Here is a 27922-nt window from a genome sequence, read left to right on the forward strand (position 1 = left end):
CATATGTCCTTTCTATCAGGACTGGAGAATCCTTCTGTGTATGGACCATCTGATTTAGAAAGTGCAGTAGGAAAAACTTCTGGAGGGTTTACATCCCCTTTATTCAATCCCCTCTGCCTATTTATGAGACAAGACTGAATGCCCCCATTAGCTGTCAATTTCTGAAAGTTATTTGGACCATTGCTCGTCGCTGAAACTGTAACTTTTCTAAATGATTTTTCGCAGCATGCCGACAAGCGCAGATCATTTATTTTCATTGCTTCTGTAATGAGGGCTTAAAACCATTAGGGCTGTAGAACTGTGTTTACTTTCATAAGGGAAAAAATAAATAATGTGCACATATTGTACAAATATGTAGTTATTTATGAAGAAAGAGCCACTCCATAAACCACTTCATGCTGTAAAACATTCTAAACTGTGTATTTTCTCAATGATGCTATTTTATGAAACCCTTTCCCGCAAATAACCCTTAAGAGCGTTGATTAGAAAGCAGTGCTGTTCCTTTACTGATGGCACATTCCATCTGGCTATGTACACACGGCTGTGCCCAAGCTCACATAATCAGTAACATCAGTGCTGCCTTGAATGTGAATTTAGAGTTTGAATTTAAAGAAAAGGGACCAATGGCAATTATGTTCAACTTGCAATTAATATGGAAACTACAAAAGATATGTATTACTGTTGTGCTGATCTGGTAGAGAGAACGGACAATGAGTCCTGCCTAGGTCAGTGCTCCCAACCCGTGGCTCGTGAACATGTTGCTCAACCAACCCCTTGGATGTTGCTCTCAGTGACCTCAAAGCAGGTGCTTATTTTTGAATTCCAGGCATGGAGGCAAGTTTTAGTTGCATACAACCCAGGTTTGAACACAAATAAAGCCTACTGAAGACTGCCAGTCCATATAGGTGCCTACCAAATAGCCAATCACTTAGCACCCCAGGAACTATTTGCATGCTTGTGTTGCTCCTCAACTCTCTTTATATGTGAATATGGCTCATGGGTAAAAAAGATTGAAACCCTTGGCCTAGGGCATTGCTGGTTATAAATCCAGTGCTGCCAATAATCAAAGGCCACGAGGCTTGCAAAAAATTGTAGATGCAGACTGGTCAACCATTATGCATAACTTGGGGGCCGATTCACTAACTTCGAGTGAAGGATTCGACCATCGAATGGGCTACTACGACCTTCGACTACGACTTCGACTTCGAATCGAAGGATTCGAACTAAAAATCGTTCGACTATTCGACCATTCGATAGTCGAAGTACTGTCTCTTTAAGAAAAAACTTCGACCCCCTAGTTCGCCATCTAAAAGCTACCGAACTCAATGTTAGCCTATGGGGAAGGTCCCCATAGGCTTGCCTACGTTTTTTTGATCGAAGGATATTCCTTCGATTGTTGGATTTAAATCCTTCGAATCGTTCGATTCAAAGGATTTTATTGTTCGATCGAAGGAATAATCCTTCGATCGTTCGATCGCACTATTTGCGCTAAAATCCTTCGACTTCGATATTCGAAGTCGAAGGATTTTAATTCCCAGTCGAATATCGAGGGTTAATTAACCCTCGATATTCGACCCTTTGTGAATAGGCCCCTTAATGTTGCTTGAGTAAAACTGGACCAATTTAAAGAAAGGTTGGTTATCACTATTGACCACACGAGAAGTCACACCTAAACATGACTCTGAATCTCCCAAACTCCACCCATTTCCCAGCAAGTACCTCCCATACGCAGGACATATAAATAGAAGTAATATTAATTTGGCAATATTATTATTATTTACATCAGTGATTTCCAACTTGCAAACTACAATTTGTGGGTTAAAGAAGTACTTTACCTTGTAATGAATTTAGTACTATTTAGTTACTATGATGTAGACTGAGGTATTATAAGGCAACTGGTCTTCATGTTTTATTCTTTTATTATGGAATTTTAACAGCTGCCGATGGAGCACTGGCTAAACCAAATGATTCCACCAAATATGTCACTTTTGGTGGGAGTTTTGAGGATAATGTGGCTGAAATATCTTCATATGCCACTTTTCTTATGTCTACCAAGAACCATTATATAGGGCTCACTTATAATGGGGTGATGGACTCAAGGTGCAATAAACCCCCAGAAAGAAGCACCATGTGGATGTTGACTCTTTTTTTTTGGAATTTTTGTCAGACAGGAAGTTTTGAACCAGACGGCCCATGTAAAAATGTGGCGTAGAACTGCACTAGCGCCAAGTAGAAACATATATAGTATATTATGCCAACAACATGATTAGCTTGTAGGCCTGGCATTTGTTAAACAAACCCTTTTGTCTTGCTTATGAAGTGTCCTACACAATTATTTACACCCTTGTACACAACTATTACCCATCAAGTTTTATCTCTTCAAAGAACTGTGATGCATGATTGTATTTGCTGTGCAATGCTACTGTTGCTTTCACAAATAGCAACTATTATTTATTAATAGCTTGTTATCTAAAGCTTTACAGGACCCACAATTTATAAGAGGCTGCCGTGCTTTTCAGGAATATATTATTGAATTAGCAGCTTTACTCATCTGAACGCTAAAACAGAATTTTGGATGAAAAACAGTGGAAAAATGACAACCTACTGAAAATTAATTTTTTGCTCACTTATAAGTGTGGCGTTTCCGTGCTGTTTTTAATGCACATATTTATTAATAATTCATTAGGATATATATTGCGCTGACTGATGAATTCTGAGCACATAACCAGAGGGAAATGTAAATAAGCAGATATATAAAATAAATATCTGTCTGATGTTGTTGAGCGCAATCTCTGCACAGCTCTCTAGGGGGCGTTATCTGGAGAAGCTGTATAATACCTCCTGCTGATTATTCAAAACTGTTCATTTGTTTTAAGGTTAAAGGTGTTTTTATTTGGACACCCTTCCACAGACATACACATTTGCTAATTTGTATGCTTTGGAGGGTGTTTGCTGTGTTTTTTATAATGGCAAGTGTACAGATTCAGCAACAGTTATTCCAGGAGGGACGCAGGTTATGTTGAACTCCTCAAACAAATCTAACCTCCCCGTATATGATTCTGGGTGCATTTTTTAGCCAAGTCACTATTTTTCCCGAACCACACTTGGGGGGTTATTTATCAAGGTCCGAACTTATCTCAATATTGTCTGCTACAAACTCCTATCTAAGCCGCTCGGGTTTTTAACGCTTATTTATTATTACATTTTCCCGAAAATTTGCTTTGCGGTAAAAACTCAGATTTTCATGATTTTTTCGGAGGTTTCACCCGATTTTCACGATTTTTTACCAAAACCTCCGATTTTTGCTCGAAACCTCTGAACCTCTCAATTACAGCCAGACTCTCTATCTCTCTCTGTCCCCAGTATATCCTTTTTTCTCTGACTATGAAGACCTTAAAGAGTGCCAGCTGTAGTCATGATTCAAGAATTCTTTTGCATGTGTAATTAAGTTTGAAATACCTAGCAAGCACAAAAGAGTCGGTTTTAGGGAAGATATTTATTCCCTTTAAATGAGCAATGTAACAAATACACAGATTTTCTGCAAAAGTGCATTGGGCATTTCAGCAATAAAAAAAGACTTTATAAAATATACTGCGTGCTACTTACTGTCAAAAAAGGGACGTAGGTATTTGTTGTATCCTTTCATGAGCTTTTGAATTGTTGGAGGCAGAATTTCACCTTCCTTTTCTTCTGCATTAACAGCTGAACATGTCATAATACTGGTGGAAATTAGGAAACAAATTTTATTTTCTGCAATCTCAATGGAAAAATAATTAATGTGCCAATTCATGTATGCACATCTAAAGCGAAACACAGCCATGTGCTCGCTTTCTTAAAGGGAATGTAAACACAATGGATTGCATTTTTACAGATCATACTATAATCTTATATATAGGTCATTAACATCAGGGTTGTATTCTTCACATTACATCTGCTGCTTCTGATTTTGATTACAGTAAATACCAAGATGTCAAAACTGCACAGCAATCTCTGAATATAAGAGCAAAATGACTAATTGCTGGTTTGTATTCAGCATTTTCATTGGTTAAGTATCTTGCTTCTGTAACAGAGCTGGGTGTGCAGTGGGAATGTTTTCTAGAGGGTTTAATATTAGTTGCCATGATGTGTTTTATATATATTTCAAAGTGATACTGACACTAAAAAAACTACTCATCAAAATATTTATGTACATTTAGCAACCTACAGTATTTATAAAGCCTCAATTTTTTTCTAGCAGAGGTTTTGACAGAGAAAACTTGAATTTATTTATTTATTTTGAGTTTAACAAAGGTTTCAATTCTTGAACACTCAAAGTTGTTATACTGTAACATGTTCGTTTTACAGATTTATTATTCCCCAAAGCTGCTAAAAATCCAAATCCAAAAATACTCCAGCTAAACCAATCGAGGTCATGTAGAAGTCAATGGCAGAGGTTGACCTAACTCCCCATCCGTGAATTTAACTCATTTATCAAAAAATCAGCTCAAAAACGTTGGTGGGGGAAAATTTTCAAAATTGTGCTCAATTCGAATTGTTTGAATTCTTTGAGTTTGATTTTTTTCAAGTTGTCGTAGGAAAACTCTGACTTTCAGATTATCGTGGGAAAACCAGCGCAGATCACCATTAGTGATAGGTGAATCTGACCCATTTTCCTTCGCTGAAAATTTGCGAAACGACAAAAACTAGCTGAAATGCATTGAAGTCAAATGACAGATGACAAATTGTTCTTGACGCTTGACAATTTTTTTCACCCATTGGGGTCTATGGGCATCATTTTTGCGGCGAAACTTGGAGAACATTTTATAAATAGACCCTTAAGTGTAAAAAACACGAAAAACTCTAATACAAAACTACTCCAAGTAAAAGCAATTGAGGTCCCAGAGAAGTCAATAGGAGCTGCGCTGATCCAATTGGAACTTTATTTAGCCATTCAGACTTTTAGAGGTTTTCGAAGGGGGGGATTTTGTAATTATCCTAAAAAATTTTTAGAGGTTCAGCACATTTATCCATTCGTAAATTTTATATTCAGATCTTTTAATAATTTTCATGGCATTCCTGATTTTGGGGAAATAGAATTTAATCGTGGTTTCAGAAAGCTTTAATTCCATTAAAATTCGACCTTTAATAAATGGGCCCCCCATTTTCGCAATGTTTAACCTGCCAAATAATCATTTCAAAAGCCTTCTGCCAAAATTTCTGCCATTTTAACTATTAATCATTGTGTACATCTACAAATTGAAATTGCACTCCAACCAGATCAAAACGGGTCAATTTACATTATAATGCTGCTTTAGGCTGTGCAATACCATTTTATAATAGATTTGCAGATACCGGTGTCTTTAGATGAGAATGTATTACCTGCAGATGATTAATAGGTACGCAGTGTTCTCTCTGTATGGAAAATACATGGCTGGATCTGGGAATAGAAGCTGCAATGGCAAAATTTCCTGAAATGACAAATGAGACTGTTTAGTATCATGACACCAATGCGCTAATATCTAGTTTAGACAATAAAATATATGTTTTTAAAAGAATAATTTACCAATCTATAAAAGGACAAGGCCGTGAGGCCTAGCAGATTTGTACAGGCAATGGAATCTCAAAGAGACTTTTAACATCCTTGTACTTGACAACGAGGAATAGATTTTTTTTTAAAATTGCAAGTTTAAATAGGTCATGAGACACAAGTGACATTTTCATGGCCCTTGCGTATTATAATATATGACTATATACGAAAAGGGTCACTTTTATATCATTTTAAGGGGCAGATTTATCAAGGGACGAATTTCAAAGTAATGGGAGTTTTTTTGAACTCACATAACTTTGAAATTTGAATTAAAAAAGACCAACCGAAATGTATTAAAAAAATTCTATGTTTTTTTCTGTGGGTGAATAGGCCATACTCGTTCGAATAGTTTGAATCGAAGTAACATCGTATTTGATCGAATTCGAATCTAAGTTTGGACTGAGCTACTTATAAAGTGGATAGAAACATATGGAGGCTATTTAAGGTAGCATTAAACCATAAATATGAATATAGCTAGAAACACCATATTATACAGTATATATACTGAACTTATTGAACCAAACCTAAAGGTTCAGCAGCATCTCTATACTAATAATGATCCAGGCACAGTAGTTATCACAGCAGTTTCCCATCTTGGATTATGTTAGGAGTGTCAGTGGCACTGCACATGCTCAGTGGGCTTTGAGCAGTAGTTAAGATGCTAAGCTTAGGGGTCGTCACATATCATTAAGCAGAAAATGAGGTTTTCTTGATATATGAGCTGATGAGTCTGCTTCCTCTATAATTACTCCAGTGCATAGTGTACAATATTTCTGCTCTACTTTTTAAATTGAGCTTTAGTTCTCCTTTAATATGTTCATGGCAGGGTGCAGTATGAAAAAACCAGGCACATCGGCTATGTCTTTTGCAATTTACACCCGGCCCTGCTCACAAAGGGGTCTATTTATTCTATTTTTCCACTAAAAATAAAAAAAAACCTAGAATTTGTCGAGATTTACTATGCCCTAAAGTAGCAAAAAATCCAAATCATAAAATACACCAGCTAAAACCTGTTGAATTCATGTAAAAGTCAATGGCAGAGGTCCCTAAGTATTTGATGATGTTTTTTGCCTTCACAATTTTGGGGTGTTTTAGCTCAAATACTTGATAATTTGAGGTATGCTAAGTTTCTAAGCCTATCAACTTGAGGTATTTCAGCCTATAAAATTCGAGATATTCATAAAGCCTCAAATTTTTCTATTTTTTTTTTTTTTCTTTTTGATTTTTTTGAGTTTAATCATTAGTAAATTAACCAAATTCGTGGATGGGAGTTAGGTTGAGTTTGTTTCTTATAAGAGAAGAGAATAGTTTTAGTAAATAACCCTCAAAGACTTATCGCAGGCAGGGCGTGTTGAGCAACTCGCTTCAGGCAGCAGCGCCAGGGAGGCGGCAAGAAGCCGCTCCTGTGCCTTTAAGAGCCGAATTTCCGGTTTTTAAACTGGAAATTCGGCTTTACTAGTGCGAGAGAGCGCTATTGCGAAACGGAGCAGATCGCAGGTCTCTGATACAGAACAGAACCTGTATTTGCCCCATGAATACAATGCTACCAGCATTGGACAGGGTTTTTGACAAAATATTTGTAAAAGGGATAAACATTAGTATCTATTAACCTGCTGTTCCCCTACATGTACTGCATGCTCAGCAGTATTTATCCGATGCATTGTGACTTCACTTACATGAGATGTAGTAGATATAAACCTTACATAACAGTGTTGCATGAAGGCACTGTATACTTGTCAATTAACTCTTATTAAAGCTTAATTACAGATGCAAGAGGATTCCCCATGGGAACTCTGCTTACCAATTCTACAGCAGTCATCAACTATCAGAAGGGTGGAATAATGGTTTCTGGGTGTTTCCTGCTGGAAAAAAATGTATTCAGAGCAGACATAAACCTTCCACGGCAGTGGTGTTCTACCCATTCAATTTTGTTGGTCTACAGCTCACAACAGTTACATGCAAAGGATGTGGATACGTCAAGATAAAGTGTTCCAAGCAAGTAATTATAACAGTAAAAAAGGACATAAGGACATAGAGAGCCTGATGTGTTTCATGCATAATGGGGCACTTACTATGAGTAAGCACAGAGCACAAAACGCGTCAGGCTCTCTATGTCCCAATAAAAAAGTATTTTTTAATTTTTAGAATTACTTGTTTGGAACACTTTTTCTTGTTTTATCCACATCCTTTGCATGTAACTGTAGCTTGCCCTTCAACTGGGGCTACTTATATTGGACCCCAAGTTTTTTTACTAATAAATCACGATCTGTTTTTTTTAAAAAACCCTTTTTGGAAAATTTGAACACCTTTACAAGCTCACAACTCACAACAGTCTATAGTATATTAGTAATATGTTTATGGGTTCAGCAACCGTTGAGATACTGTAGGTTCTTACAGCAAAATAAACATTTTTTTTTGCTTTGGAGAGCTCAGGACCTAAAAGAATTAGGTTTAGGGAAATTCTATATCCCTTTTAATAACCACCGAGTAAAAGCACTAAGAAGGGAAAATGTGAGCCTACTGGAATAAAACACTGAATATAGTTCTTGCTCATATTAAGTTGAAAAAAAAATAACAATGCGCCTTCCTTTGGAATAATTATCGTATTTCCAAATAAGAGCATTCTGCCTCGGGCATTACTCCATGCCTGGTTGAGCTGGCATTTAACCAACATACAGTATCATTTGGATCTAAATAAGCAAAACTGTTCAAATGTACTTAATTTCACACTTGACTGGCTTTGGAGGCTGATTTGAAATAACTTTATGCTCTCAATAAGGAAGGAATCAGATTTTTATAACATAAATGGTTTATGAACTTAAAACAGTCAGTTAACCAGAACATAAACCTTCCATAACGACATTGCTCCACCCAGTTGCTGTTGAGCTCACAGCATTCCCCAACATATTATCCATGCATGATGGGAGATGTCGTCCAGCAAATATAGAGATGGATTTTTAAAGCAACACTGTACAATAAGACTTTCTCCAAGGCCTTCAGAGCCATAAGTCCAATTAAGGCTCCAATCAAAAACCTTCCAACTCTATTTACACTTTCCAATCCTGTTTTCACAATAAATAATTGAAAACTTTTTCCTAGTTCTGAACACATACATGTAGTGATGGGCGAATATAATTCACCAGGCACTAATTTTTTGGCGAATTTCAGCGTTAAATTGACAAAACTGCAGCGAAAGTTCACCAGCAAAAAATCCGCCGCCGCAAAAAATTTTTGGCACATAAAAATTGTTGTGCGTCAAAATTATTCGAATTTATACATGCGTATAAAAATTGTCGCAGGCGACTAAATTGACGTGAATCAAAATAATTTTGACTCCCGTTGACTGTGCGTTTCGCCAATCACTACATACGTGTCACCATATCTGCCATTTCATATTTTTATTTTCTCCATGGATTTGCCTTATAGATATACTTAGAGCTCAAAGTTCAGCTATTAGCTTATTGGCTCGTATTCCTCCAGGCTGAATCAGCAATTTATCTGGTAGGCCTGCTTAACCGATACCTTTCCAACAATTGCCAGACAGCAAACAGGCAGGTTTGAAAATCCCTTCAGACCAGAGAGCATCAGCACATTGATGTGGTTCTTGTCCAGGGGGTCTCTGGAAGTCCCAATGAATGACCCAATTATTAGCCCTAGAAAAACAAGTGAATCTGGCTGTGTATGGTCAACTTAAAACAACTTAACCCAAAAGTGCCTGAAAAACAATGACTGTGTTTAGTTTTAAAACTGTGTTGTTTACTTAACAACAGATCCCACTGTCCTGTGGTAAACAAACTCATACATTAACTTAATTTTCAGCTTATTTGTGCACACAATGAGTAAAATGTTTTTGCTCCACCTAGAAACAGCTGAAAGAATATTAGTACAGGTATGATTGAGACCCATTATCCCGAAGCCTGTTATCCAGAAAGTTCCAAATTACACAAAGGCCATCTCCATAGGCTCCATTTTATCCATATGATCCAATTTTTTTCAATTATTTCCTTTTTCTCTGTAATAATAAAACCTTGTACTTGATCCCAACTAAGATATAATTAATCCTTATTGGAAGCAAAACCAGCCTATTGGGTTTATTTAACGTTTACATGATTTTCTAGACGACTTAAGATATAAAGATCCAAATTACAGACCCAAGGTCCAGAGAATTTTGGACAGCAAGTCCCATACCTGTACACTGAACCCAGAAACAAGGGCAAGAACACTAATGGGTGCAAAATTATTCCCTTTAGTGTTCATTCAAAGTTGTATTAAGGATGTGACTGCACTCTGCACCTCAACCTACCCATTAAGCCTCTTCATACAAAGTTGGCAGCTTATCTGCCCATGTATGGGCATACTCCAACTTCCTCCCTGACAGATATCTGTCCAAAAATTTGGCAGATATCTATCATGCAGGCTTAAAAATCCCATTGGGACAAGGACCATCTCACAATGCCAGCATTGGCGTTTGTTATTGTTTTAGGGCAGAGACACAATGCGATTCGGGGAAATTAGTCACCCGGCGACAAATCTCCTCTTCTTCAGGGCAACTTATCTCCCCGAACTGCCTTCCCGCTGGTTAGAATAAAAATCGCCGACAGGATGGCATTCGGAGCTAGTGATGGGCGAATTTGCGCAGTTTCGTGGGAAAATTCACGAATTTCCCGTGAAATGCGCAAAACTTTTTACGCCGGCGCCCGTTTTTTGATGCCTGCAAATTTTTTCAGGCAAATTTTCGCGGGCGTTTCGCAAATTCGCACCTGGCGAATAAATTCGCCCATCACTATTCAGAGCGCTTGGTTTTCCAAAGTCGTCCGAAGTTGCCTATGAAGCTAGAGGAAACTAGGAAACTTCGGGCGACTTTGGAAAACCAAGCAATCCGAGTGTCATCCACCCGGCGATTTTCATTCTAGCCAGCAGGAAGGCAAGGAGGCAGTTCGGGGAGATTAGTCGACCCCCGAAGAAGAGGAGATTTGTTGCCGGGCAACTAATCTCCTCGGATTGCAGCGTGTGTCTCTGCCCTTATTGTTGGTCCAAGGGCCAGTCCATTATGACCAACACAATGGTGGCTATATCAGCAAAGATCCTCTCGTTTAGTGACCTAGTCAAATAAGTGGATAACCAAGTGTCTTTAAGGTGAGATCACACAAGGTGTTTTTTGCATTTTTAAAAATGTGTGGTTGAGCATAAATACGCCAATGAAAGCATACGTGCATGATAATATGCATTTTTCAGCCTGTACTATTCTTTTCCCGACATACATTTCTATTTTTTCTCTTTCCGCCCCAATATTCTGTTTGGAAGAATTTTTAGTGAACTTTTGTGAAAAAAAGCAATTTACCTGCAAAATGTAGCCGGACTGACCGGCAACACGCAACATACTTACATCACCAGAATACAACACCGCAACTATGTATATATGCGCACTCCATCTCACGAGAGTTTGCCAGCCATATTGAAATATTCAATATGGCTGGCAAACTCTCGTGAGATGGAGTGCGCATATATACACAGTGTATTTCAGCGTTGCGTATTTCCAAACCTACTGATTTCATATACTTCAATGCTGAAAAACTTAACTACATGGCAAGCGCCCCGTGCGTATTCCATTATTTTCAGTAAGGTTTCGTTTTGTGCGTATATACGATTGAATACGCAGTTTTAAATGTAAAAACGTCCTGTGTGACCTCACCCTTATTAGCAGGAATTCTCCTGTCAATGAGAGAACAGCTTCATACAGTGTTCATCAAAGACTTATCTCAGACACATGCATCTTCTTAAATTTGTAATGCTGAGCAACAGAAGATTGATGTTCAACATCTGTTTTTAGAGGTAATTTACTTATGCAAAATTAATGCAATGGAGAGTGCATAATAACACATGATCTTTTCACAATTAGTATTTTACTTGTTCTGTTTACCTCTACCTTAACTACTAACACTAGCTATCAAAGCAAACTCCATGATGGTACCCACCAGGCCACCAACGACCAATCACATGTGGCAAATACAACTGTATCAAAGAAAAAAAAAACCATAGCAATACAAATAAAAATAGAGGAAAAGTATGAAAAATTTGCAAAAACCTTTGTCATAAGTGGTATCTAGTATCCTAGGATCTATTATCTAGAATACTTGGGACCTGGGGTTTTCTGAATAAAGGATATATCCATAATTTGGATCACTATACCTTGTTTACTAAAAATAATGTAAACCCAACAGGATTGTTTTGCCACCAATATGGATTCATGCAGCTTAGTTACTATCAAGTACAAGCAACTCTTTTAATATTACAGAGAACATGGAAATATTTTTAACAAAATTAGAATTACATGCTTAAAATGGGCTCTAGGGAGACGGTCTTCCCATAATACAGCGTTAACTGGATAACATGTTTATGGATAAAGTATCCCATACCTATACCAATATCTTTGACACTACATACCATTATTTATTATAATATAATACAGTAGAACCCCAATTTTACGTTTTGCAGGGGACCAGAATAAAATGGTGTAAAATCCAGGGAAATGTAAAATCAGGGAAATGTATTATGAATAATATATAGGTGGGATCACAAGACAACAATGTAAAATGAGGAGAAACTTAAAATCAGGGGATGTAAAATTGAGGTTCCACTGTAAATATAATATATGACCCGAACTATACTGTATTAGAAATCAGTTTTAAAAGGAACACTCCCAAAACAGGGCGACAAAGCATACGTTTGCAGTAATATGTGAATCTGTCCCCCAAAACACACCGAACATTCAAATCAGTGTAAGGAAGTATTACTTTTTTAATGTCTGCCTTTTTTTGTACAGCACAGTGCACATATATGTGGCTAGAATGTATGTAGTAGCATTTTTATACACAAAAAAATTAATTATGGGAATTTCCTTTCCTGCCACGAATTAGACAAACTTTCTTTGTAGATTGATTCGGTGCTGATCAGTTTCAAACAACCAACTCTGTCTTGTTGAATGTATTTACTTGGCAGTGTATCAGAAGTGCTGAAACCTACCCTTTCCCTTGAGCATCCTTAAATGACCCATTCCCTTTTACTAAATAAACACATGTTATATATATTTGTGGTGTTTGAAATTGAAGTATCGCAAAGATTATTCTATCAAATACAACAGAAAAATGGTCACTTACCTACAAAGGACGGAGCTTGTACATACTGTACCTATGAAGGCTATGAACGTGTAATCCTTAATGTAAAATCTGCTCGGGGAGAGGAGTGATGGTTTGGAGAGTTTGCAGTCGCTTTCACTATGTTTCTGCTTTGTTAGATCAGTATTGCAGCCAGTGGCTGGGGTTTTACAGCTGCAGGAGATAAAGGAGGGGAGGCTGATGGCATGAGAGATGATATTGTAAGAGATGGGACTGCATATTGTAGGAGGGTGGGAAGTAATAAGATGGTGTGTACCAGAGGTGACTAAACTGACGCCCTTATATCCCGTATAGTGGGTTTATTGGATAGAGGAACTATACGGCCAAGGAATGGATATCGCTCTATACTTGCAGGAGCAAGTGTTAACTGAAAGTTTGTTGCCCTGCACTGTAATCATTCAAGCTCTCTTATGTTATGAGGAAGATCCAACTGATCATTTGCACAGAGCAAGAGATGCAATAGCGCTGAACCAGCGATGGGATGACATTCCCATTCCCACTAAAGTGTTATTTGCACTAAAACAAAGGCAAATGCACTGAACCTTGCAATGAAACTGCTGGCAGGACATACAGTTTGCATACTGTACCTCCCGACAGTTGAAATATGGAAAGAGGGACAAAAGCATCTACCCGGCATAACGCGGTGAAAATTGTTTTTGACCATTCTCATTTTAGCGTCACACCTCCCTAGATACCATGTCCATTTTACAAAATTGGGCAGGCTAAGGAAAGTTTGAACAGATTTCTGGGAGTTTTAGGGCCGTTTTTTTTATATGTTATTACAGTTTTGCTAATGAAGGTAAAATTTCCCTTTAAGCTGAAATCTCAGCACTCCCAAGAGACTTGTTTAGCTTAAATAGTTACATTTGTATCTATGTGCAGGTGTTGAGTATTCTGGGTTCTCTGCCAAAAGCCTTTTATTTAAATTAAGTTTTAGAAACGTTGTATTTTTTTATAGCATCAGTGCAGGCGATCAAAGAGAGACTGTGGGCTGAGCTGTCAAAATCGGGACTGTCCCGCAGAAAACAGGACAGTTGGGAGTTATCAGAAGAAACTCTAACAGCTGCTTTCTATATTTTTATTTCTTTCATAATCTTAATTAAAGCCTTTAAAATATTCCAGGTTTATGCCATATGCCCCAGACGAAATTCCAAATACAAACTATTCATAGAGGGGCAGATTTTTTAAAGTCTGAGTTGTGTTTTCCACTAAAAATTCGAGTTTTTGAGACTTTTTTGGTCAAAAATTAATTTTTCCGGTTAAACAATGTAAACAATTCAAATTTTTTTCCGCCGAGAAACTCGATTAACTTGAGTGCTTGGGTTGTTAACCCTGAACTCGCTGATTTGAGTTTTTTCCCTTAATTAGAAACCAGTTCATCCGAGTTAATTTGAGGTATAAAAAACTCTAAAATTCGACCTTTAATAATTAACTGCCTAAGAACAAGCGTTTGTTGCAGTTTCTGTGCATGATCCTAAATTGCTCAAGTATTACTGTAAATTTCTTGATTCAATAGATGCGCTAGACCTTCTGTAATTATATTAGTACATCAAACCCCATATTTAAGGCCTATTTACTAACAGAGATACTACAGAGTAGCAAACTGCATTCAAATTATTTACACAAAATGTTTTCTGAACTGTGTTTCAACCTTTCACCAATCCAGAAGCATTTGATCTTGATTAATTGTTATTTCAATAGCTAAAAATATTATCATGAAGTTATTTTGCCCCTTGTGTCCATCATTCCTTTATCCCTGAGGTTATCCTACTGTCCCTGATTATGGACCTGACTGGTCTGAAATAGGGATGCACCTAATCCACTATTTTGGATTCAGCCAAACCCAGGAATCCTTTGTGAAAGATTTGGCTGAATACCAAACCCAATCCAAACCTTAATTGGCATATGCAAATCAGAGAGGGGGTGGCTAAATACATTTTTAATTCTTTATTTCGTGATGAAAAATCACATGTTTTTATGGATTCGAATTTGGTTCGTCAGGCATAAATAAATATTCAGCCGAATCTGAATCCTGCCAAAAAAGGCCAAATACCAAACTGAATCCTGGACTCGTTGCATCCCTAGTCTGAAATGTAATAGGTGTTTTTTTACTTCTTTCAATAAAAGCTATGCATTATGGAAAAGCAATATGAGGCGTTATGTAGTACATTCTCCTCTCTTTCCCACTAATTTATCATTCCAAATGGCACAGAGCAGAAGAGGTATCCAGTAAAATCTGAAACTATATTGTGAATTTCTGCACCCACCGTTTTTGACCACCATTTTTGGATATGTTTGGATATGTTACATGAAAATTCTGATATTCTAAAAACTCGAGCAAACAGTGTAAATGTTTTTCCCTCATTTCCCCAGAACTGAAAACATTTTAATTATCTGTTTTATTTATCAAAGACTTACTTCTACTACTTCTATTCATTTATTCTTGGGAGAACAATTTACTAAATCTTAAAATTGAGGGGGAAAACACAATTGCATGGGGGAGGAATATTTATCAGAAATTGATTTTTTTTTGGGGGGTTATTTTTCTACCGGAAAATGAATGTGTGTATATATATTAAAAAACTTGAATCAAATTTCAAATTGATCACAAATTAGAAAATGGCTTGAATTTTGCTAATACAAATCCCACTGACTTCTACATGAACTTGCCAGTTTTTAGATGTGAATTTTTATATTTGAATTTCCAAGTTTTTTTGTAGTTATAAAATGTTGATAAATGACCCATAAAGTGTTCTTCAGCCTAAAGCAAATTAAAAATAATGCAATTCTGTGTTTTTATTCTTTTCTCCAGATTTATTAGTTGACCAGTGTAAAAATTTGTGAATTTTATTTTTCAAATGGGATATTGATTGATCACATTCCATATCTTCAGGAAAGTCTTGCAATTTTGTTTAGATATTTCTGCTCAAGAATTAATTCTAAGAAAGATGGATAAAAACAGTGGTACATTGATGACACCTTAAACGTTTTTCAACTGGTGATAGAATTAAAGGACCTTTTTGACCCAGACCTTTTATAAATCCTCCTGAGACTGATATTTTACATACCTTAATGTATAGGTTAAACATACTTCAAGAAACAAGAGAACATTGACGTCAATGAGAAGGAGGACCTCCAGTGGTAGAAACATGATCCATACTGCATTGTACAACCCATCATTAAAAAGGTGAAGCAAACATTTTCTGAATTTAGTGAACAATAAAACTTTATCATTAAGCACATACAGTATTCTGTAATTTCACTAGCTTTCAAATCCGAATATATAACAAAGGGTAAGCTTTCTATGATTAGTTCCCTGCTGAGATTAACTAATGAATCAGTATTATTGTCACTAATCTGTGCTCAAACATTAGAATAAATTATACACTCAGGTTCAACTGAGGTCTAAACTGCTACAAAGGGAAAAAACATGGATGGCAATTTCAAACAGTTAGACAGATTGCGTAGATTTATGGGCCTCTTTAGATTTTGCAAAATCTTTGTTCATTACTTGAGAAAATGTACTAATTAATAAAGTACAAGGATTATAAATCAACATCACTGTAACAGTTTACTTTTGAATTAAAAAACTAATGAATGTAGGCATATCGTTGAAGCACAGATCTCATACCTCACCTATATGTTATTTATACTAGAGGCCAGACACACTGAAGTCTATTTCTCAAATATAAAGGTGACCTAAGCTCTAATACTATTCAACATTTAGGGTGTTATTTATGAAAGAGTTTTTAATATCTCAAATGAACTCACAACTCAAATGGTTTCTTATATAAGAAAAGATTGATGAAAAAAATTTGAATCAGCCAGTTAAGGGTTAACAACCTGAAATCTCGAATTAATTGAGTTTGTGGCGAAAAAACTTAAATCACTCGAATCAATCTATTTTTTGGGCAAAACCCTGAAAAAAAACTTGATACCCTTTTGTGGGTGGTGGGCTGCTCCAGGTTGAGCTCTTCATTCTGCTCTCCGCCCACCACCTTAAGCTCCCCATAGACGCGGCAATTCTTCTTGCCGAACGACCGATTTTAGCGAAGTCCGGCCAATCCTTCGAAATTATCGTGCGGTTTGTGGGATTTGAACGCTCGTACATCTTGCGGTTTTTCGGTAGACATCTGTCAGGATATTGATCGGCCGGGTTAAAAAATCTTTGCCGGTCCCGGTGCAATCTATCTATGTTTGCAGGGCCAAGCAGGCAGCTCCCCTTTGTTTTCCTGGCAAATTGGTCTTTTTAGTTGATGGTCAATTCGTACGATCGTACGATCGTTTTGAGAAAATCGTGGTCTCACGATGAGGATCGGATCTTTTAAAAATCTCAACATCTATGGCCAGCTTAACACTGACGGCTTCCGACTTCCGGCTTCCACTTCTATAGCTGCGCACCTGCTCGACCCGCCTCTTTTGTGACATCATCGACGGGACGGGTCAGCACCAGTCTATAAAAGTGGAAGTCGGGCTTGGATGTGTAGGGAGGGCAGGTTAGGGTCGGGGGAGGGTCGGGTTTTGCCCAACCCGCACATCACTACGCCGAATTACAGTAATGCTGTCTCCCATAGACTCCATTTTATCCAAATAATCCAAATTTTTAATAATTGTTTCCTTTTTGTCTGTAATAATAAAACAGTAGCTTGTACATGATCCAAACTAAGATATAATTAATCCTCGTTGGAAACAAAACCAGCCTTTTGGGTTTATTTAGGGGCAAATTTACTTATGGTGAAGATGCAATTTATTTTTCATACTGGGAAAAAAACGTGTTTCAGATTCCAACTGCTCCCTATAAAATGTAGAACAAATGTACTAACGCTAATGCATGTGGCTGAAAATGTTTTGAGCGCTTGAAAGGAAATGCTTTGAAATGCTGCTTTATTGTTTGAGATTAATAAGATTTTAAGATGGGGAAATCTCTTTAGAGTGTACTTATCAGGTTCGCTAAATATCCATGGTTACATGTTAAGATACGTTCCAGCCTTTGAAAAATGTCTTTAATTATCTTGAATGTGATTATTTTACATTTTTCCAGCAGAGAAAAAAAACAAAATTCTCCATAATTGTTTTCATGTTTTTTTTATTTTTTTTCTCTGGTGATTCCTTTTCATTTTTATTAATCTCGTAGACTGTTGTTGTACAATGTGTAACTCTTACTTTGAAATTTAAACGATAAATGAGTACGGTGTTGAAACAATGATTTTTCTAAAGATCATATAACAACATGAATTGCATTTGTCAACCAGCAGGGCCTTAGGGCAACTGAACCTATATGACACAATTGTGCCGCTCTCCCACCAGCGTCCCTGTAGTAGAGTTGCCACCTCCAGATTTGAAAAATGAGAAAAGCACAATTATGTAACCAAAACAGATGTTCAGTCCTCCATCTTCCCACAAGAACAATGAAGATTTAAATGAATTTTTGTTTATTGATATGATAGTACAAGTATGAGATCCATTATGAGTAAACCAGTGCAACAAATTACTGGAAGGCAGCCATAGGCTCCATTTTAAAGGAGAAGGAAAGCTACCAAGGAAGTTTATGCCAATATTCTGTAGAATGATTTACCATACCTGAGTTAACAGTTCTCCACTGCCATGTAAAGCTTTCTTAAAGTCTATATAAATATAAATAGTTTTCTAATTACAGTTCAGACCAAAGTTCTTTAATGTGTTTACTGTTTGTTAAGGCATCTGACTTTGTTAAAAAGATACAGCCTGAGTTAATCTATCTGCCTTGTTCCTTCTCTTTAATTTCTTTACACATTTTGGTGCTGCAGGTAAGAAAGTGTAATAATTATATTCTCTCTCTTGCTATCCCTCCTAGTTGGTGCCAAGCTGCTCTTGCTACTTAACCTGCCTATCTTACTCGCCTATAGAGTGTAACGGGCCCGAAGGCACAGTAATAGTGTAGACCAAAGAGGAGACCAGACCAGGTTCGAGGTACAAGAGGGTTTATCCAAAGAATCGTCAAAATACAGGCAAATAGGTCAGACCAGGCAGAAGACAAGCAGAATCGAAGAACAGGCAGGAATCGGTACACAAGAATCAAATATAGATAATAACACCCAGGAACTCAGTAACAGGAACCTATAGTTGGGCAAGGACTGGAAGGGGAAGTAGGTTTAAATAGTCTCTGGGTTGGCGCCAAATTTTGACGCGCTTGCGTCAGACGCAGACGCCAGCGTCCTCACGCTGACGTCTCGACGCCGGCGCCCGATTCTGACGCCGGCGTCCGTTCCGTCGCCGACGACCAATCCTGGAGTGGGAAGAAGGTGAGGTCATAGACCTGTGCCCAGCAGGAGCCATGTGGAGAGGCAGGTGGTCTCCATCTTGGACGCCATCTTGGACGCCATGTTGAAGACCTGAGGTAGATTCCATTACAGTACCCCCCTCCTTAGGGGGGCCTCAGGACCAACGAGTCTAGGGGAGAGAGGAAATAGTTTATGGAATCTACGAACCAAGATGGGCGCATGGACATCTGAGCTCCTGACCCAGGAGCACTCCTCGGGACCGAACCCCTTCCACTCGATGAGATATTGAAGAGTGCCCCTGGAAAGACGAGAGTCCAAGATCCTCTTCACCTCGAATTCCTGGTGATCGTCAACCAGGACTGGAGCTGGGGAAGAAGAAGAAGAAGAAAAGGACACAGCAGGCTTAAGGAGAGAGACATGGAAGGCATTCGGGATCCGCATCTCTGGAGGGAGTTGAAGACGAACCGCCACCGGATTGATGATTTCAATGACAGGAAAGGGACCGATGAATCTGGGACCAAGCTTTGGGGTAGGAATCTTCAGGCGGATGTTACGGGTGGAAAGCCAAACTTTGTCACCAGGAGCATAGGGTGGAGCGGAAACCCTCTTCTTGTCGGCAAACCTCTTCTGGACCAGGGAGCTCTTCTGCAGATTAGAGGCAACAGCAGCCCAAATAGCCATCATGTGGGCAGCCTGATCGTTGGCGGCAGGAACATTGGTGAGGAGAAGATCCGGAGGGAACGCCAAAGGATTCTGACCGTAGACACAGAAGAAAGGGGACTGATGCGAGGAAGAATGCAAAGCATTGTTATGGGCGAACTCAGCCCAGGGAAGGAGATCCGACCAGTCGTCTTGGCACAGGGAAACATGGCAGCGAAGAAACTGTTCCAAAGCCTGGTTTACTCTCTCAGCAGCTCCATTAGACTGTGGGTGATAGGCAGAAGAAAATTGCAAAGAAATGTTGAGAGCTTTGCACAAGGATCTCCAGAATCTAGACACGAATTGTGAGCCACGGTCAGAGACGATCTCGGCAGGAAACCCATGGAGACGAAAAATATGTTGGATGAAAAGCTTGGAAAGTTCAGGAGCAGAGGGAAGTTTGCGGAGGGGAATGAAATGGGCCATTTTGCTGAACCTGTCAACGACAACCCAGATGACAGTGTGACCGGAGGAGACAGGCAGATCCACAATAAAATCCATGGCAAGATGAGTCCAAGGACGAGATGGAATGGGTAATGGAAGAAGGAGTCCTTTGGGAGGAGAATGTCCAGACTTGGAAATGGCACAGATGGTACAAGAAGAAACAAAGTCTTTAACATCCTTTTTCATGGATGGCCACCACACCAGGCGAGAAAGGAGTTCGGTAGTCTTCTCCACTCCGGGATGGCCGGCCTGTTTGGAACTGTGAGCCTGGGATAGGACAGACTGGCGACAATCAGGAGGGACAAAGGCAACCCCTAGAGGAATATTGTCAGGAGCAGAAGCTTGAGCGGAAAGGATTTGCGAAGCCAAGGAGGGAAATAGGGCAGCGACGATCTTGGAGGAAGGCACAATGGGTTCAGGATCTTCGGAGCAGGGAACTTCAGGAACAAAACTTCTTGACAAAGCATCAGCCTTTCTATTTCTAGAGCCAGGACGAAAGGTGATGACGAAGTTAAAACGGGAGAAGAACAGTGACCATCTGGCTTGTCGAGGATTCAAACGTTTGAGGGACTGGATAAATTCAAGGTTCTTATGGTCTGTAAAGATGGTCACGGGAATGGAGGATCCCTCCAGTAAATGTCTCCACTCCTCCAGGGCGAGTTTCACTGCCAATAACTCACGATTCCCCACATCGTAGTTCTGCTCGGAGGAGGAAAATTTCTTAGAAAAGAATGCACAGGGATGTAACTTCCCATCCAAGGATGATCTCTGTGACAAGACAGCTCCAACTCCCACATCTGAGGCGTCGACTTCGAGGAAGAAGGGAAGAAGAAGTTCGGGGTGTCTGAGAATAGGTGCAGAAGAAAAGGCAGTTTTCAAGGCTTCAAAGGCTTCCAAGGCTAGAGGAGGCCAGTGCTGTGGTTTACCCCCTTTGCGGATAAGGGCCAGGATAGGAGAGATCTTGGAAGAAAAACCTTTAATAAATTGTCTGTAATAGTTGGCAAAGCCAATAAATCTTTGGATAGCCTTGACACTTGTGGGGAGGGGCCAATCAAGAATTGCTGAACCTTGGCTGGATCCATCTTGAAACCCTGCTGGGAGATGATGTACCCAAGAAAAGGGATGGAAGACACTTCAAACGAACACTTTTCCAATTTAGCAAAGAGATTATTCTTTCTTAGGCGAAGAAGAACTTCCTTCACTTGGGAGCGATGCTCGTGGAGATTTTTGGAAAAGACAAGAATGTCATCCAGATAGACGACAACACTTTGCCCCAACAGGTCTCTGAATATATCATTTACGAACTCTTGGAAGACCGCGGGGGCATTACATAGTCCAAACGGCATGACTAGATATTCATAATGCCCGTCTCGGGTATTGAAGGCGGTCTTCCATTCGTCCCCTTCACGAACTCTAATGAGGTTATAGGCACCCCGAAGATCCAGCTTAGTGAAGATCTTGGCCCCTCTTAACTGATCGAAGAGTTCGGAGATTAGGGGGAGAGGGTAACGGTTTTTAATGGTGATTTTGTTTAACCCCCTATAGTCGATGCATGGTCGCAGACCTCCGTCCTTCTTTTCGACAAAGAAAAATCCAGCACCAGCAGGGGAGGAAGAAGGGCGGATGAAGCCTCTTTGGAGATTCTCCTGAATGTAGGTCTTCATGGCAGCCGTCTCAGAGGGGAAAGAGGATAGGTGCGACCCCGGGGAGGCATGGAACCAGGAAGAAGTTCAACCGGACAGTCATAGGGTCGATGAGGAGGAAGGGTCTCTGCAGAGCCCTTATTGAAGACATCAGCAAAATCTTGATAGACGGATGGAAGGGACAACTTGGAAGAAACAGAAGAAACCTTGATAAGGGGTACAGCAGGCAAACAGTTCCGTTGGCAATAGGGGCTCCAGCGGGAGACTTGATAGGAGGACCAGTCAATGACTGGATTATGGGTGCACAACCAGGGAAGTCCCAAAACGAGTGGAGTTGAAGGGCAATCGATGAGTAGGAAGGCCAATCTCTCCAGATGCATGGTGCCCACTCTAAGAGAAAGTTCAGCGGTGGTTTGAGAAATAATGGCCGAAGACAGAGGGCGGTCATCAATAGCCAACACCCGCAGAGGAGAGGCCAAGGGTTGTAGGGGAACCGCATGACGAGCAGCAAAAACTCTGTCCATGAAATTTCCGGCAGCACCAGAGTCCAGGAAAGCTTGCACTGGGATCTTCTGGGAACCGAATTGGATCTGTGCTGGAAGAAGGAAGCGTTGAGTAGAGGGTTGGGGAGAATGACAAACACCACCCAGATAGGTCTCCCCAAACCTACCTAGGTGCTGGCGTTTCCCGGCTTCACAGGACACTCATGGGCGAAGTGCGATTTGCCCCCACAATACAGGCATAGGCCGGCAGCCCTTCTCCGTAGCTTCTCCTGTTCGGAAAGACGAGCCTGTCCGATCTGCATGGGTTCCTCAGTAGATGGAGCAGAGGAAGCAGAAACCGCAGGAGTAGGAGAGGGAAAAGCAGAAGCCGGATTGAAGAGTAGGGGTCTCTGGAAGCGAGGAGCCAGGGTGGATTGGAACCGGGGATACTTCTTCGAACGCTCTCTGTCGAGCTCGAGTTGAAATTCCCTCTGCCGGGTGTCAACCTTTATAGCCAGCGCCACCAGATCCTCCCACCGAGAAGGCATTTCCCGTGAGACCAAGTCGTTTTTAATCCGCATGGCTAGGCCGTTGTAGAAGGCGGCATGGTACCCATCATTGTTCCAGGTGGTCTCTGCAACTAGGGTGCGGAACTCAATAGCGTACTCTGGAACAGAGCGAGTGCCTTGCTGGATCTGGAACAGACGAGCAGAGGATGCCATAGCTCGACCAGGGGCATCAAAGACGACCCGAAGTTCACGGATGAAGGCACTGGCGTTGTCAATCAAAGGGTCCCCCTTCTCCCACAGAGGTGATGCCCACTCCAAAGCCTTCCCCTGCAGGCGAGTAATCATGTACCCCACTTTAGCTCGTTCGGATACAAACTGACCTGGCAGCAGGGCGAACTGGATCTCGCACTGGTTGATGAAACCTCTGCATGCATCAGGATCGCCGCTGTAGAGGGGAGGCGCAGGAATGCGAGGTTCCGAAGGCTGAAGTGGGCTTGCAGAAATGGCCACAGGGACCGGGGCCACAGGTGACAATGCCGACAGTTTGTCCAGAATAGCTTCAAGAGCCTGACCGAAGTGTGACTGCTGGGCTTCGTATGACTGCATGCGGGAAGCCAGACCGCGGATAGCGCCACCGACATCAGGTGGAGCTGGAGTCTCCTCCGAAGGGTCCATGGCCCAACTATACTGTAATGGGCCCGAAGGCACAGTAATAGTGTAGACCAAAGAGGAGACCAGACCAGGTTCGAGGTACAAGAGGGTTTATCCAAAGAATCGTCAAAATACAGGCAAATAGGTCAGACCAGGCAAAAGACAAGCAGAATCGAAGAACAGGCAGGAATCGGTACACAAGAATCAAATATAGATAATAACACCCAGGAACTCAGTAACAGGAACCTATAGTTGGGCAAGGACTGGAAGGGGAAGTAGGTTTAAATAGTCTCTGGGTTGGCGCCAAATTTTGACGCGCTTGCGTCAGACGCAGACGCCAGCGTCCTCACGCTGACGTCTCGACGCCGGCGCCCGATTCTGACGCCGGCGTCCGTTCCGTCGCCGACGACCAATCCTGGAGTGGGAAGAAGGTGAGGTCATAGACCTGTGCCCAGCAGGAGCCATGTGGAGAGGCAGGTGGTCGCCATCTTGGACGCCATCTTGGACGCCATGTTGAAGACCTGAGGTAGATTCCATTACAGAGAGTACCATAAAAGTTAGTATCCTATCTCTAGCTGGCCTCTTTCACAGGGTCTCTGCTCACCGCCTTCACACTTTTGAGGTAGTGATAGGAGAGAATGGCTTTACTGGGCCTTGCTGTACCCATGCTCCCTGGAAACATCCAGTTGGGTCAGCAACCAGAAGACAAAGAGGAAGATCCACCCCTTCTCACTCACTATACCAAAGTGTGACAGGAAGTGGTCACAGCACCTCTTGGCCAATAACTGGGATATGCAAAATACAACTAGCTACATGGGCATCTGCCCAGCAACTAGGGAGATCAGGAAGTGTACACATTAACCATATGGGTCCCTACAGACACTTAAAGCCAAGTTCCATATCAAAGTATAGAAACATTTTTTTTTATTTAAACCAATTGGAGTTAGACTTCTTAGATCTTCTCATTGCTGCTGTGATACATTTCAAATTTTTTTCTTCTTTGGCTCATGTCCATTTTCTTTATCTTCTTCTTCTTCTTCAGGAAGTGGTCTTTTAAGACACTTCTCTTTAATTTCCCCTTTGGGACTTTTTGGCTCTGAATTCTTCTCTCTCTTTTTTAAGTGGTTTCTTAGATCTACAATAATAAAAGACTTGAAATGTCATCTCATTCCGAACTTCAAAATGTCATAGCACTACAATTTGTATATGATTTGTTGGTAACATATATAGCAGCTGTCACAACAGGCCGAATATGTTTAGATGCATTTTATACTGTAGATGGCAATACATAGTTTGTTAATCAATCAGAAGTACTTTGAAAACTTACCTTATGTATGACAGCTCTGTCTGGTTTAAATCTCTTATTGTCATCTGGCTGGTTGTCCAAAATATCGGATAGTGGCCTATTACAGCCTTTTCTTGTAATTTCTACTTTTGGAAATTATGAGAAATTGGATCTTCTGTGGGTACAATATATGTTTCCATGGCTTCCAAAATATCAGGCAGTGGCATTTCAAGGTTTCTCTCTCTACTTTCCTCTTTTGGAATCTTCTTTTGGGGAACTGGGCTTTCTTCAGGTACAGAAGTTTCTCCGGTGTCCAAAATATCTGACAGTGGTCTTTTAAGGCCTTTTTGTCCGCTTTCCTCTTTTGAAAAGATCGTCATAATATTCTTCATTTTGACATCTATTTTCTTCAGAATGTTCTATTACAGAAAGAATGTATTAGTTACATGTATACAAACTTAGTAGTTAAGATTAAAAAAAAGGGAAATGTATATAAAGTCCATCATTTATATATAATAACATTCATAACTGCCTGAATGTTGCTCAAACATTCCAAGTACCTGTACCTACAATATATGATTTATTTGAACTAATCACCTGATAAAATTTTTAATAAAACTATAAATCCACAGGATTGCTTTTAACATGGAAGTTATTGCAAAGCCACATTGCTTGCCAGTGCTTGGCTGTTCAGAATCAGCTGTAGATGAAAAGTCACGTTGCTTGCTAGTGATTGGCTGTTCAGAATCAGCTGTAGATGAAAAGCCATGTTGCTTGCTAGTGATTGGCTGTTCAGAATCAGCTGTAGACGTTTTTAAAGGAGAAGGAAAGCTATGGAGGCATTTTATTGCCAATGGATTAGCTGCAATAGTGCAAGCTAGAATGCTATATTTATTCTGTAGAATGTTTTACCTAGAGTAAAAAGCTCTAGAAACTCTCTGTTTGTTTAGGATAGGAGCTGCAGTATTAACATGGTGTGACATCACTTCCTGTCTGAGTCTCTCCCTGCTCTGGGCTCAGATTACAGTAGAGAAGGGAGGGGAGGGGGAACAGGAGCAAACTGAGAAATGCTCTTGCCATGGGCAATGAGGTTTAAGCTGAAGGCAGGAAGTCTGATACAGAAGCCCATGTGTACACAATAGAAGGAAAGAAATGCAGTGTTTCTTTTGACAGGAGACTCAGAGCAGCACTACTTTGGGGGTTTACTGGTATATTTAGATGGACCTTTCTGATAAGGCTTACTTAGTTTTAACCTTTCCTTCTCCTTTAAAGAAGACGATACTCTGCATGTCTGGTCATCCGGGGTTCTTTAAAACAAGAAAGAATGATAAAATCAATGGTTCAGTCCATATTTTGCCAAATTCACAACTTTCTTTATTTAACAAATGTTAATGTCACCCAATGAGAAGATGCAGATGAGGGTTGACACAAAAGTTACCTTTTTTAGAGAAAACACAGGGTAAAGAGCACATACCTGATATAGAACAGCAGGTAGGCCTCCTGCTTCAACACTATTTTGATGTCTACATAAGTCACAGAATTGTCGTTCATTTTGTACCAGTTTCCATTGGGGCCCTGCAACAGATCAAGGCAAATTATTTACACCGGACACAAAAAATACAGTTGTCAATTACAGAAAGGTTGGTTTTTAGCAATATTTACACATGGCATAAATATCGGTTAGTGGGAAGGAAAGGGAAATGGGAATGTAGTGACAATATTATGTGGCTATATTCTATTCTACCCAGTTATTTGGAGACTAATCTGATGAGATGGAGCTATACGCTAGGTTTTTCTAATACAGTGCAAATACAAATCAGATATCTTAGAATAATTCTAACAGGGATCATATGTAAAAATATTTTTATGCAAAATACATCCCTTATTTGTTGCCCAGACAAGATCACTAGTGATGGGCGAATTTATTCGCCAGGCGCGAATTCGCGGCGAATTTGCGCGATTCGCGTCCAGCGAATAAATTCGCGAAACGCCCGCGAAAATTCGCCGAAAAAATCCGGCGTCAAAAACGGGCGCTGGCGTCAAAAAACGGGCGCCGGCGTCGAAAAAACGGGCGCCGGCGTCAAAAACGAGACGCCGGCGCCGTTTCGCGAATTTTTCGCCGTTTCGCGAATTTCGCGCGAAATTCGCGAATTTTTCGGCGAAGCGAAACGGCGCAAATTCGCCCATCACTAAAGATCACTATGAATCTGGTTTCTTACCTTCACATAACAGAAATAATGTCCACTATTGCAGGTTGTTCCAGCGTGGACAAGAACGGCATACAAATTGTAAAGAATTGGTGTTCCATTTGGCTCTGAGGTGTAACACCGGAGATCAAGACATTCCGGATACGCTACACTCTGTGCATAATGAATTGGGAATAAAAGAGAATTATTCATATGTTGCTTAACTGTTGATGAAATCAGTCTACGTACCAGTTATTAAAATCTAGCTCATGCCCATATGAACTAAATCCAACCTATATAAGCAAAACATATCAAAGGGCTCAAATGTTCTCCTTCTAAACTATATTCAGTGAAGATAAAAATAAAACATACTGAAAATGACAAAGAATTTGAATTGAAACCCACAATTACTACAATGGAGAATTCGCTCACACAACCCCTTTCTATTACCCGCATGGATTTTGGGGGTAAAAACAGTCATATAATGAACCTAACAAATAGTACAGGTATGGGATCCATTATCTGGAAACCCATTATCCAGAAAGCTCTGAATTACAGGAAGGCCATCTCCCATAGACTCAATTGTATCCATATAATGCAAATTTTTAAAAATGATTTCCTTTTTCTCTGTAATAACAAAACAGTACCTTGTACTTGATCCCAACTAAGATATAATTAATCCTTATTGGAAGCAAAACCAGCCTATTGAGTTTATTTAATGTTTACATGATTTTCTAGTAGACTTAAGGAATGAAGAAAAAATTATCCAAATTACGGAAAAATCAGTTATCTGGAAAAACCAAGGTCCCGAGCATGGGCATCTTCTTGTTTTCCCTGTATGAAGTGACTAGCAATATCTAATAAGACATGAAAAAGAGTCAGATTTGGTGTTTTGTAATAGATATGTTTGTATTTGATAATATATATTTATTTATTAAAATATATTTTATAGTAATAACGTGTTTTAGATGGAGCCCTTTTTATAGCATTCTTTATGAATAAAATGTTTGTTGCCAAGGGGC

At 39.9% G+C, this 27922-nt stretch overlaps 1 protein-coding gene across 2 annotated transcripts in view; it reads right to left on the reverse strand.

The window, feature by feature from the left end:
• XB5799637.L (provisional ortholog of gamma-aminobutyric acid type A receptor subunit pi L homeolog) overlaps positions 1-12906 on the reverse strand; it is a 35461-nt gene extending 22555 nt beyond the window's left edge. Inside the window, exons 1-4 of one of the 2 annotated variants that reach the window (XM_041568659.1) lie at positions 12724-12906; positions 7368-7425; positions 5359-5447; positions 3607-3719 (exon numbers count right to left, since the gene is read on the reverse strand). In XM_041568659.1, the coding sequence (XP_041424593.1) occupies positions 3607-3719; positions 5359-5447; positions 7368-7385 (220 nt within the window). In that variant the 5' untranslated portion in view covers positions 7386-7425; positions 12724-12906. The remainder of the gene's footprint in view (positions 1-3606; positions 3720-5358; positions 5448-7367; positions 7426-12723) is intronic. The other variant, XM_018226675.2, reaches the window with a different exon arrangement.
• Positions 12907-27922: the final 15016 nt, after the last annotated feature.

The sequence above is a fragment of the Xenopus laevis genome, chromosome 7L, assembly GCF_017654675.1.
Source record: "Xenopus laevis strain J_2021 chromosome 7L, Xenopus_laevis_v10.1, whole genome shotgun sequence".
Taxonomy (NCBI): domain Eukaryota; kingdom Metazoa; phylum Chordata; class Amphibia; order Anura; family Pipidae; genus Xenopus; species Xenopus laevis.